The sequence below is a fragment of the Heterocephalus glaber genome, unplaced genomic scaffold, assembly GCF_053883595.1.
Source record: "Heterocephalus glaber isolate CG9 unplaced genomic scaffold, H.glaber_assembly_v1.0 deba00001561, whole genome shotgun sequence".
Taxonomy (NCBI): domain Eukaryota; kingdom Metazoa; phylum Chordata; class Mammalia; order Rodentia; family Bathyergidae; genus Heterocephalus; species Heterocephalus glaber.
The window spans coordinates 7,360,001-7,371,344 of record NW_028258349.1 but is presented as its reverse complement, the minus strand read 5'-3'; the positions used below and the strand labels follow the sequence as shown (position 1 = coordinate 7,371,344).

General features: G+C 32.3%; 1 protein-coding gene across 2 annotated transcripts in view; it reads right to left on the bottom strand.

Moving 5' to 3' along the window:
• Positions 1 to 212: 212 nt before the first annotated feature.
• Uri1 (URI1 prefoldin like chaperone) overlaps positions 213 to 11,344 on the bottom strand; it is a 67,037-nt gene continuing 55,905 nt past the window's right edge. For both annotated transcript variants that reach the window (XM_004858782.4, XM_087191001.1), the window contains exons 6-11: positions 11,306 to 11,344; positions 9,259 to 9,427; positions 7,488 to 7,839; positions 5,186 to 5,328; positions 4,271 to 4,439; positions 213 to 1,203 (exon numbers count right to left, since the gene is read on the bottom strand). The exon at positions 11,306 to 11,344 is cut by the window's right edge and continues 19 nt beyond it. In XM_004858782.4, coding sequence (XP_004858839.2) covers positions 1,021 to 1,203; positions 4,271 to 4,439; positions 5,186 to 5,328; positions 7,488 to 7,839; positions 9,259 to 9,427; positions 11,306 to 11,344 — 1,055 coding nt within the window. In that variant the 3' untranslated portion in view covers positions 213 to 1,020. The remainder of the gene's footprint in view (positions 1,204 to 4,270; positions 4,440 to 5,185; positions 5,329 to 7,487; positions 7,840 to 9,258; positions 9,428 to 11,305) is intronic.

The following is an 11,344-nucleotide window of genomic DNA, read 5'->3' as shown; positions in this document are numbered from 1 at the left end:
AGAGAGAGGGTGGACTGGCGTTGATGGCTTATTTTAGTACTAATGCAGAATGCTTTTTAAAAGCTCTATTTTAGCATGCATCACGCTAATGATTAATACTTGCAGTGTGATTTTCAATGTTAAACTAAATTTCATTTTAAGGAGTCTTACTACAAGTAAATGTTATTTTAGTTATTTACTAGTTAATATAAAGAATGAAAATGCTGAGAGGATTAAAACATTAAGAAATTTTTATTTTAAAATCTACTTTAGCATCTGAACAAATTTTCCTTCTGTCCCAGTGAAAACTGTACACACAAGGAGGAGAAGTGCCTATGGAATTTAAGAATTTAACAATCTGTTGTGAGGTATACGTAGCACATATATGATTCAAAGACATTTCTATGCTCAATTCTAAATCATAAAATTCACATTTTAGAGGCCAAGTTTCATAAAATTTTTACTTGAAAAAATGTTTTTACAAAATATTCTTCCAATCAAGGAGACTTTCCCACAGGGTACATGTAGCATTCTGCCTTAAAGATTACAGTATTACATCCAAAGGGGAGAGGTTTTTTTTAAATAGCCACCTAGCTGCAAAACCTAGAAGGGAAGTAGATTTTTTTTAAAGTGCTTTTAAAATGCGAAAGCAAGTAATATAATTGTTGAATCCACTGAAATTTTAAAAGTTTCTTTAAAATGGTCCATATGGTACACACAACATCACAGCTGCTACAAAACTGCTTGTATTTAGTTTGAAACACAAAAACAATGCACATGAACAGTATTCTTTGAAAAATAATTTGAAATGCTACCACTGCATCATAAGACCAACTTAGACAGTATTGAGAGAATTAACAAACAAGCTGAATATTAAAGTATTCAAACATTTACTTTGAATTTTTTTAGTACCACTGATAAGGATAAAAAAGTTGCTGCCAAACTAACTCAGGATGCCTTATTTCACACTACATGTCACATATTTTGTTACGTATATTCTAAAAATGCACAACTAGGTTTGAGGATGTAAACTCTCATTTCCTAGCTTTTCTGTTGCAATCTGGCAGCTTTGAACTTTGAAACCCTTTTTGCAGTTTCCTCTGCTGCTTCTGACAGAACTTCTTTTCTCTCTGGAATGGTGGGCAGAACAGGATGAGCAATGGCTGGGTGTGGTGTTAAAGAGGATGATAAAAATTCTTTTTCTATTACAGTTCCAGAAAAAGCCTAGAAGACAAAAATTAGGTTTATTATAATAAAATGTAAGTAAGATGCCCCAAAAAGCTTTATCTTCTATTTACCAATTAGATATTTCTTTTCTCTAAAATTTACAAGGTTTTTAAATATATATAATACATTAACATCAAACTATTAATTGTTCATAGAAACTAAGTACCATAAAATTTTTTTTTCTTAATTATACCACCAAATATAAGCAATGTTTATAGTAGTCATAGGAGAAAATACTATACTGTGCAAAATGCCTACCTTATCCTGAGAAAAACAAAAATGATAAATAAAAGACGCCCAAATATTTATACATCCCATTATGCCCAGCTCTTGCTGTGAAAATAATACAGTAAGATTCTGAAAGGCATTGGTTTGTCAGCAAATGAAGAGCTGTGGTGTGCTGGTCATGCTGCCTGTTAGCCAACAGTTTGGTTTCACCAGTACTGACATTTTTTCAGTGGTGTTCCTTCTGTAATTGTTTGAATATTTTATTGCATCTTGCCTCAATTTTATTTAAGTGTTCAGTGGAAACTAAAAAATGAAAGTGCTGAGACTAGTATGAATAAGCATAGGTTTCTAAATTTTAATACAAATAATTCAACGATAGGTATCAGAAGTTCCACAAAAAGTGACTCTAATTTTAACTGGGTGTTTGCTGAAGGTAATCTGGTCAGCTGTATGTTTAAAATGGAACAAATTAGTATGTATATATAGCTAGAAATCTTTATATATCTTTTCATATAAAAACCAAGGAGTTAATTTCTTTAATGATTTTGGGTATATGAAACCTTCCCCCTTACATCTTCTAAGAACTTATGTACAAGCTAAAATGACATAAACTTTCATACATTTTTTACTTTCCTTTATCTACCAAGTGTTCAAAGCTAGTTAAGACAATTTTATCACTTAAAATAATTGTAAAAGCCAACATCTTCACCTCACCCCACCAATGAAACAAAAACAAAGAATGCTATCTTCCTCCCTCCTTCAAGATTCTGGACTCCAGCTCCTAAACAAAGCTCCAAGTTTACTTTTCTAAAAAATTCCATTTAATCATTCTGAGAAGAGAGGCTTCACATTATCTTAAGAACACTTTTGAAAGACACAGAAGTTTAGCATTTTAAAAGACACTGAAAAATGATGTCTTTCAAAATACTTGCCATAATCATGAACTACTTATTTTAAGTAAAAATTGTAGCATCTCTAATAGCAGTTAAATATAAAATGCAAAGCTAATAAAGGTGAAAATAGTAAGTTTTTCCAGGTACGGTGATGCATGACTGTAATTTCAGCACTCAAAAGGCTGAGGCAGGAGGATTGCCATGAGTTCAAGGCCAGCCTGGGCTACATAGTGAGTTTAAGGCCAGCTTGAACTGCATAGCAATACCCTTTCTCCAAAAAGAAGAAAAGAAAATGGTAAGTTCTGTATTCTAGCTACCCTATGACATGTTAAATCCATATAAAAACTCAATTTTCAAATACTTACTGGCAAAAGTCTACATCTATTCCATGTTTTCTAACACTAAGACAGAGTACTAAATAAGGTAAGACTTTCCAGGTCATCTAAGATCATTATCCTGGGAATGGGAGCATTTTAATCTTATGTAGGGTCCCTGAGTGCTAATAATGTCTATCCCCAATCACCATTCAGTGCATTTAGTACAATTAGTATTATCTAATACAAGTGATGACAATTTTTTATATTTACATATAAATATATTTTAATATGCATTGATTATATATACAAGTGTGTATATTGGTTTGATACACATGAATTTTCCAGTCTTCCTAAACACTTTTTAAATTGAAAACTTCTAATATCCACCAAAACACAAGAATAAAAATATCAAGTGGAAACCATAACCATGCATTTCTTAGACAGGAATTCTTATTTTGGGTTCTCTCAAACTTTCCTCCACCTCCACAAAACTATATGCAATGTAGTCTAAACAAGCCTATGAATACGTGCTAATTTTTCTGAAGAGTGCCTACAGCTTGTCAGATTGGAAAATTATTTCATAACCTCAAGTTTCACTGGAACAAGCCAAAACACAGAAGGACTCTGGATAAAGATCTACCTTGTAGAAGGGGTGATTAAAACACACAGTGTTTACATTTTTTAAAAGTTTATTACAGCTGGGGATTTAGGTCAGTGGGGCACCACAACTGCCTTGAAAGCGCAAGGTCCTGAGTTCAATCCCTGGTACAAAAAAAAAAGGTTTATTACAGAAAAAGACATGTTGCTATGAATCCCCCTCACTTTGAAGAACACATTTATCCCACAGTTCTTGCAACTTTCTGAAGCAGTTCTGAAAGTCCCTTTTCATGAGAATCTTTATAAGATATAGTCAAAAATACAGGGAATGTTGCTGCCAAGTACTATCAAAGAGAAAGCAGGCTAGTAAAAAACATTATGGTGTGTCCTCATCCACTTTTTTTACCGGATCTGACACTGTGGAACTTCTGGGTCTTTCCAGAAATGACAATGACCATGAAAGGTACAAATTTTTTAATCAATTCAGGATATCAGGGCAGCTCTGACAGCAAAACTAAAGACATTCACAAAAGAGGACTTTCAAAACTGCTTCACAAAGTGGCAAAAATGGGAGATGAATGTGTTCAAAATGATGGGGATTAATGCCAAAGTATTTCTTACTAGATAGCAAATTTTAACATTCACTGTACTTTTTGATCACATCTCCCCACAAATACATGTACACACACAGATTTCCTTTAACTCCACCAAGTCATTTAAAAGAGAACAGTATAATCTACTAAACTGCAGTATCAGAAAATGACTATAGTCTGGTCCACTGTTAATTTATTTAATACAAACTGCTGAATGTTTTCTATCTAAAAAATGTGCATGTCAGTTAAGATATTTCCAAATTTCCATTTCAGAGATGAAACTTCAAGATAGTAATATTGTGTTCCTAGTGACTTTTTTTTTTTAACAAATTATTATCAAAAAAGTACAAAATTATGATTAATTAGATCCTATGACATTCCAGGTTAAATAGTGAAACCTGGCCAAAGACATTAAACAATTAAGATCCCTACACACCTCAGGTGCTCCCGATGAGGGCAACGGTTTCTTTTGATGATTTTCTTCTTGTGGTTCCTCTTCCAAAATGCTCTCACTGGTATCACTACAAACACTGTTCTCTCTGCTTCGAGACTTGAGAATTGATTTACGAGGGACATATTCTCCATTCACAACATCAACAAAAACTCTGTAATATTCAAAAAATATATGCTCACTTAAAAAAGTAACTCATAAAACTGAGAATAAAGATTTCTTTAAATCTTTTCTAGAAACTGATCTGAAATTGTTAAAATTTTGTATCTAAAATTTTCATTCCCAATACTTTTGCAGCCTCAAATGACATATTTTATATTTTGAAAGACATGATTTTTTTGCCAATAAAATATAGCATGTTACTTATAAGCATGTTCTTAGAGGTAATGAATTGATTTGCAAAATTCTATACCCAGTTTTATATCCACTTATAAAACATTTAGCAATTTTCACTGTTTTACAAATATGGGTCATGATACAGTAAATATTTTCAAATGATAACTTTCTTAACAAATACAACAAAAAACTGAAATAGTGTAATTAATTTCTACTCTGAAGAGATAAATTAATGTCAAGCATAATTTAGCTATGATAGGAAAGTACTGCCCTAGTCATAGAAATGTAAACTGATTTCTAAAGATGTACAGTGTTTTTACTAGACCCAAGGGGAATGCTGCAAAGCACTGGTGAGGAGAGGAAAGGGAAAAAACTGTTCAATATCCCAACTGCTTTGGGTAGCTGTGGAGTGCCATCTTTCAAATACTAGGTTAATTCCTTCAGGTCACCTCCCTTTCTTCAAGAAGCAGCTTTGGGGTTATAGACAATGCTTCAAGTAAATATTCAGATGGAAAAAGAGAGAAAGGATCAGTAAACTGTCATGCAGTCAATGCTATCATTCACCTGTAAATGTCAGCAGGAGTTCTGATTGTAGGCAGCTCGTGGGCAGAATGACCACTGCCAGAGCTGTTCTTTCGTTTACGTTTGGCTTCTTCTTTCTTTTCACTGAATTTTAAAGTAGTATTTTTCCCCGTATTTATTCGAACCTAAAAATTTCACAGCAAACATATTAAAAACTGAGATATTTAATCAAGGCCTAAACTAAAACAAATTCTATCATTAAAAATAGTAAGAGTAATAGTAAAAATACACAGTTGAAGTACTTTGATGAAAACTAATGTGCATTGTCAGACTGAGTAAAAAAGTCCTCACCTTATATTTCTACAACATTAAATTAACTCTTCTTAAATCATCAATTCTAGTTTTCAGTGTCTTTATTATTGTATAGAAAGAGAAATACATTTAAACTGAATGCTAGGTTTATTATAATCTTCACCTCACTCCATTACTTTGATATAAATATTTAGCTTAAATCATGCATTTCAAAACAAAGAGCAAAATTAACCAAAAGAAATATTGATGGTCTCTAACATTTCAGTCATAAAAGCAATATTAAGTAATGCATAACTATTTCAAATCTTTTAAACACTTCTAATTTTAGAAACTGAAGGACTAAAAACCAGTCCCATTCAGGATTAATGATACTCTTCTATTCCTGTTCAGCATTTATACCACACTTTCTATAGTAATGACTGCTCTTTCTCACAACATTCCTGCAAATATTATTCTTCCTGTTTCATCTAAGTGAAAAAATGAAAAGCCTGGAAAAATAATCACAATACAATTTTTTGTTTTGTTTTGTCTGAGACATAGTTTTTAACCCATTTTTGCTGAATATTAAAATTTTTTGAGTTTTTGCATGAAATTCATATATAGTACCTAAAAAATTCAAGGAACAAGAATTTGATGAGTAAACATTTCATTATGTTCCACTTTTATGAATGTTTCAAAAATGGATCACTAGGCACTGAAGGGTTAACTAGGCATCCAGGCTGGCCTCAAACCTGTGATCCTCTTGCCTTAACTCCCAAGTACTAGGATTATGGTCACACACTACCATGCACAGCTTAATAGAAAATATATTTTATAGTGTTAATTTTATAACATCAAGTAAACTTTTCCCAAAGAATTATAAAGATTCCTCTAATTCAACATATTAAACAATTTTTAAAATATATAATTATTTCACTTCACATTAGAGCAAGGATAACTTTAAGAATCTAAGAAATATTCAGGCTGGGAATTTAGCTCAGTGGCACTGTGCCTGCCTCGCAAGCACAAGGTCCTGAGTTCAATCCGCAGTACCAAAAAAAAAAGAGAAATATTCGGTATTTTTGAGTATTTTTCATTAAATAATCATTACAGGCACTTAAGACTCATACCATAGTCCTTATCTCTGATACAGTACAGGCAATCAGGGTACCTACCATGTGTAGAAAGAACACAAAATGGACTGAAAAGACTTGTTTTATTACTAACCAGCTCTGTCTTCTATGCCTTAAGTTCCCCTGAGAAAGGTGAATTCATGGTGACACCTTAGAGCACCATATAAAGCAGAGAGGACAGGGGTAGCCTTAAGGTAGTCTATTATTTCCTTCAACCAGAGCTAGCCTGCTGAAGAAGCACTGACTAAAAAGTTTGAAAAGCCTGGATGAGAAGATCTCCATAGTCACCCCCAGCTCTAAACTGCCAAAATTCTAAACTCCTGATTACACAGATGTTTATATTTACTTTGTCAGAAAAGGGACTGATTTTTACTTTCTCCTAATTTTTTCCCTTTTGTTCATGATGCTCCTATTCATTTAATACCCATGTAGAAAATAACCCTGACACAATTGAAAATTTAACCAATGTAGTCACTTTCAACATTCTCAGCACACCAAAATGTACACAATAAAATCAGCTCTTGAGATTCTGGAGAAAATCCTCTGGAATAAGCACAGGTAGAGCTATGGTTACAACTTAAATATTTATCTTTTTTTCTTTTTGTACCAGAGATCAAACTCGGGTCCTTGCACTTGCACAGCAGGCGGCAAAACCACTGAGCTAAATCCCCAGCCCTTTGACTTAAATATGACCCCCTTCTGAACCCTAGCAACTCAAATTTTATTGTAGCTTGTGATGACAATGAACCAATACTAGATAACTAACTAGGTTTTTTTCTTCCTTTTTCTGTTAAGATAAATCATCAGAATAAGAGGGAAAGGATGATTTTCAAACTACTTGGCAGTATCAATGATTTTAATAACACAAATGATATTTAATATAAAAAATTATACCCAAAATTAGTAAAAAGTATACAAACCCTCTTAGGTTCAACAGTATGAGAAAAGTATATTGTTGGTACAGAATGATCTCCAACCCCTGAAGCATCATGGTCATTTTCATTATCACTACCACCATCATCATCATCTTCTTCTTCTTCTTTTTCTTCATCTTCATTACTGTGATAAGAATCTGAACCATTCACTGAACAGTTCAATTTACTATTCACTTGACCTCTGAATAGTTCTGAACTGACAACACCCTTCAGACAACTGCTGGGAATAAGGGAGTCTGTTACTTGATGCATGACATTCACGTTTGTGTTTTGATCTTCTTTCTCCTCTTCAGAAGAGGTTGTATCTTCTCCATTTGTAATGACAGTATCAGGTTTACTAGTAGAGAAAAAGAGAATAGTAAAAACATAAATACATTACAACCTTACATATTCTACTTTCCAGTTCATTTCAATAGGTAAAACATTAAAATTTTTGTACATTAATTTTTGTTTTTATCAGTACATTTGCAGTACATCACGACTACATTCATCATGGGGAGTTGGTACATGTACATAATACATCCTAAGATATTTTTTAAAAACAAGAATTCTAGATAACAAAAGAAAAAATGTTTGATGTAAACTAACAAAAAGCATTAGTTCTTATGTCACTTCTGTATACTGCAGTTAAACTTAAGTAGAATATATACAATAAATTATCCTTGGATATTGGCCAGACACAATACAAATACAGTAACTAAAACAGAATAGTTTGTAAGAAATCTGAATAATATGTACTCCTTTTAAAGATCGGAAATTAATGTCACAGAACTATAATGTTTTTATTTTCTATTTCAACCTCAGAATATTTTACAACAAGCATGTTTTGTTGTAATTTTTAAAAATAAAGAATTTATACATATGTATATACTTATATATATGAACACATATTTACCATGCTTCATTTTATAAAGGATTTGAGGGCTTACAGGAATAAGAAAACCAAAAATGCAAAGAACTGAAATAACATCATGCAAAAATAGAGAATCATGACTAAGAAAATCACAAGATCCAACACTGGTTTTAAAAAATGAAACAGTACAAGTTAATCAAAAAGACCTAAATACACAGGTGAAATGGTAGGGGGAAAAAATCTTTTGTGTTTCTTGTCCTATTTTTCACAGAAACTAATTACTGCATATGGTACGTCATTTAAGCAAAATAATATAGGAACTTCCACAGTAGACTTCATTTAGCACTCTGACAATTCTAAGTGAGTGCTAATGTGTATTTCAAACAGCAGTTTGGTAAAGTTTCTCATACATAAAATTACCTGACCAGATTACAAACTGACTGTTCAATAAGAAGAAAAGTTTGAAAAGGGAAAGTAAGGACAATCATTTTACAGTATGAAATTTAAATTCAAAGCAAATGTTTTCTTTTTAAAAAGTCATTCAAATAGCATTATCCTGACTGTAGTATTAAAATATTTCATTTAGATTTTAATATTAATGCATTCATAATTATTAAAAGTCGACTATGTGGTATAATTACTTCATAATATAAAATATAGCTTTTTTTAATAATAAAAAATAAAAATGATTTAAAGTGTGTGGATACACATGCATTGGGATGTACACAAGCTCATGGTCCTAAAAGAAAATATGACAGAATTAATATTTATCTTGGGGTGGAAGAATTATTGATAATTTAATATTACACTTTTCTGTATTTTCAATGAGCACATACCATTTTATTAATGAGGGAATATGTACAGAAACAAATTTTTTTGTAAAAAGAATTTGTCATTAGATACCTGTCAAGTTCACCCAGTAATTCTTCTTGTCTCTCTAGTTCTTCAAGTCTAGTCCACAGTTCCTTATCAGGAAGAAAATCCTTGGATTTTACATCATTGGCAAAATCTGCTTCAAAAATATCTGAAGTTTTTGGTTTAGAATGAGGTTTATGAGCAATTCGTTGTTTTCCTATTAAGAAAAAGACAAGATATGACTGTTTATAGTCAATATTAAACAGGCACAAACCCAGACATAAGTGAGATGTTCTTCTGGGGTAAGTGGGATGTTGAAACACAAGGGGACATGATTTTTAAAGCAAAAGGAGAACCCCAAGGATCCATGTCACTCAGAGACTTGGCTACTGAAAATGTGCTCTACGACTAGCAGTACTAGCATCCCTGGGGAATAACAGTTCAGCAGTGCAGACTCTCAGGGCCTCCCAAACCTGCTGAATCAGAATCTGTATTTTAGCAAAAGCCTGGAGAATTCTCACATACATTAAAGATTATAAACAACTGCTCTAAAGTTTCAAAAATGGATAAGCAGAAGTGGTCACAATGTATTCTGGTTATAAAGCAAAATTCAAATATCCATTTACCACCTTAACTCAATAGAATTTAGTTAACTAAAGTAACATGCAAAAGCCTTGTCACAGGATACTTTAAAGTCTAGGACACCACCAACAATGTATATCCCAGGAGGAAATGACAAAGGCTAATCTCTGCAAAGTTTTATTACAATTTTATATATGAATCATCTCTGCTTTTAAAATTGCTTTATTTTATTTAGAATTCTCATGTGAGGGCAGAAGATAGATCAAATTTGAATTAAAACCTATCTGGTTTTCATCTAAAACAATAGATTTTAATAAAGCAAATTAAAGCTTTGAAGAAAATAATGGGATAAAATCTAAAATACTATCTGTTATGAGATATGGTACTACGAGATGATTTCAAGTCCATCATACATTCAATTTCATAGCACTGCTTTCCAAATGTGAAAATATCAAAATTGTTTCCTATTCTGTGTTATTGATAAAACAGTAATAACAATTTTTATATGTTTCAGATTTTGAACACACATAATTTCTCACTGGTCAAAAACCTAAACAAAAATTTAACTTGTCTTTCGGCTCTTTACTAAGTATTTCCTTTCTATTACTTTCTAAAGCCACTGCCACTTCCTGTTACTTGTAATGCCACTTCAACACAGATATTATGGCTTCTAAAAGCAGAAAGTTCTCCTTAGAACTAATTACCAAATTATGAACTTTAAAAATCAAAACAAATAGTAAAACATTTTCCATAATAGCAAATTATAAATAATTTCTGTGATATTTTTTAAATTTCACTACTTTAACATTCCCAACTGATGAAAGGATCCACTGTCTTTATAGAAATAAACCCGAATGTATAACTCGTCCATGGCAAAAGAAAGCTTTTGGATGAGGCTGGGTACAACCTGTGTGTGCAAAGCCAGTGTAGACATCATAAAAGGAATGGCTAAAATATGCTGATATTAGTTCTTTCTTCCAAAAACAGCTCATAAAGGTGCAGTTTTAAAAGGAAAAATACAAAAGCTGGCAAACAATATTTTATGACTTGGCCAATAACAAAGATCAAATTAGGAGTAAATCCATGTCTAAAATAAACTTTTGAGTTTCAGAGTTTTAGATCACTACAGAACTTTGAAAAATAAACAATAAAGCCACCAGGTATGGTGGCACATGCCTGTAATCCCACCTACACAGGAGGTTGAGGCAGATCATGAGTTGGAGGCAAGCCTAAACAACTCAGTGAGACCTGGTCTCAAAAAGAAAAAAAAAAATTGATAGATAAATGGAACAAATGCTTGCATCTTATGAACTGAGAAGCATCATACTATAAGTTCCAGCTATGTTATAAAAGACCTCTTAAGAATCAACACAACAGGGCTGGGGATGCAGCTCGGTGGTTCTGCCGCCTGCCTCGTAAGCGCAAGGTCCTGAGTTCAATCCCCAGTACCAAAAAAAAAAAAATCAACACAACAAATACCTAAATAATTTTACATAATAATCTCATTGCTTACCTTTAAATTCGAAGTCACTTTTAATTTCTTCCCTTATGT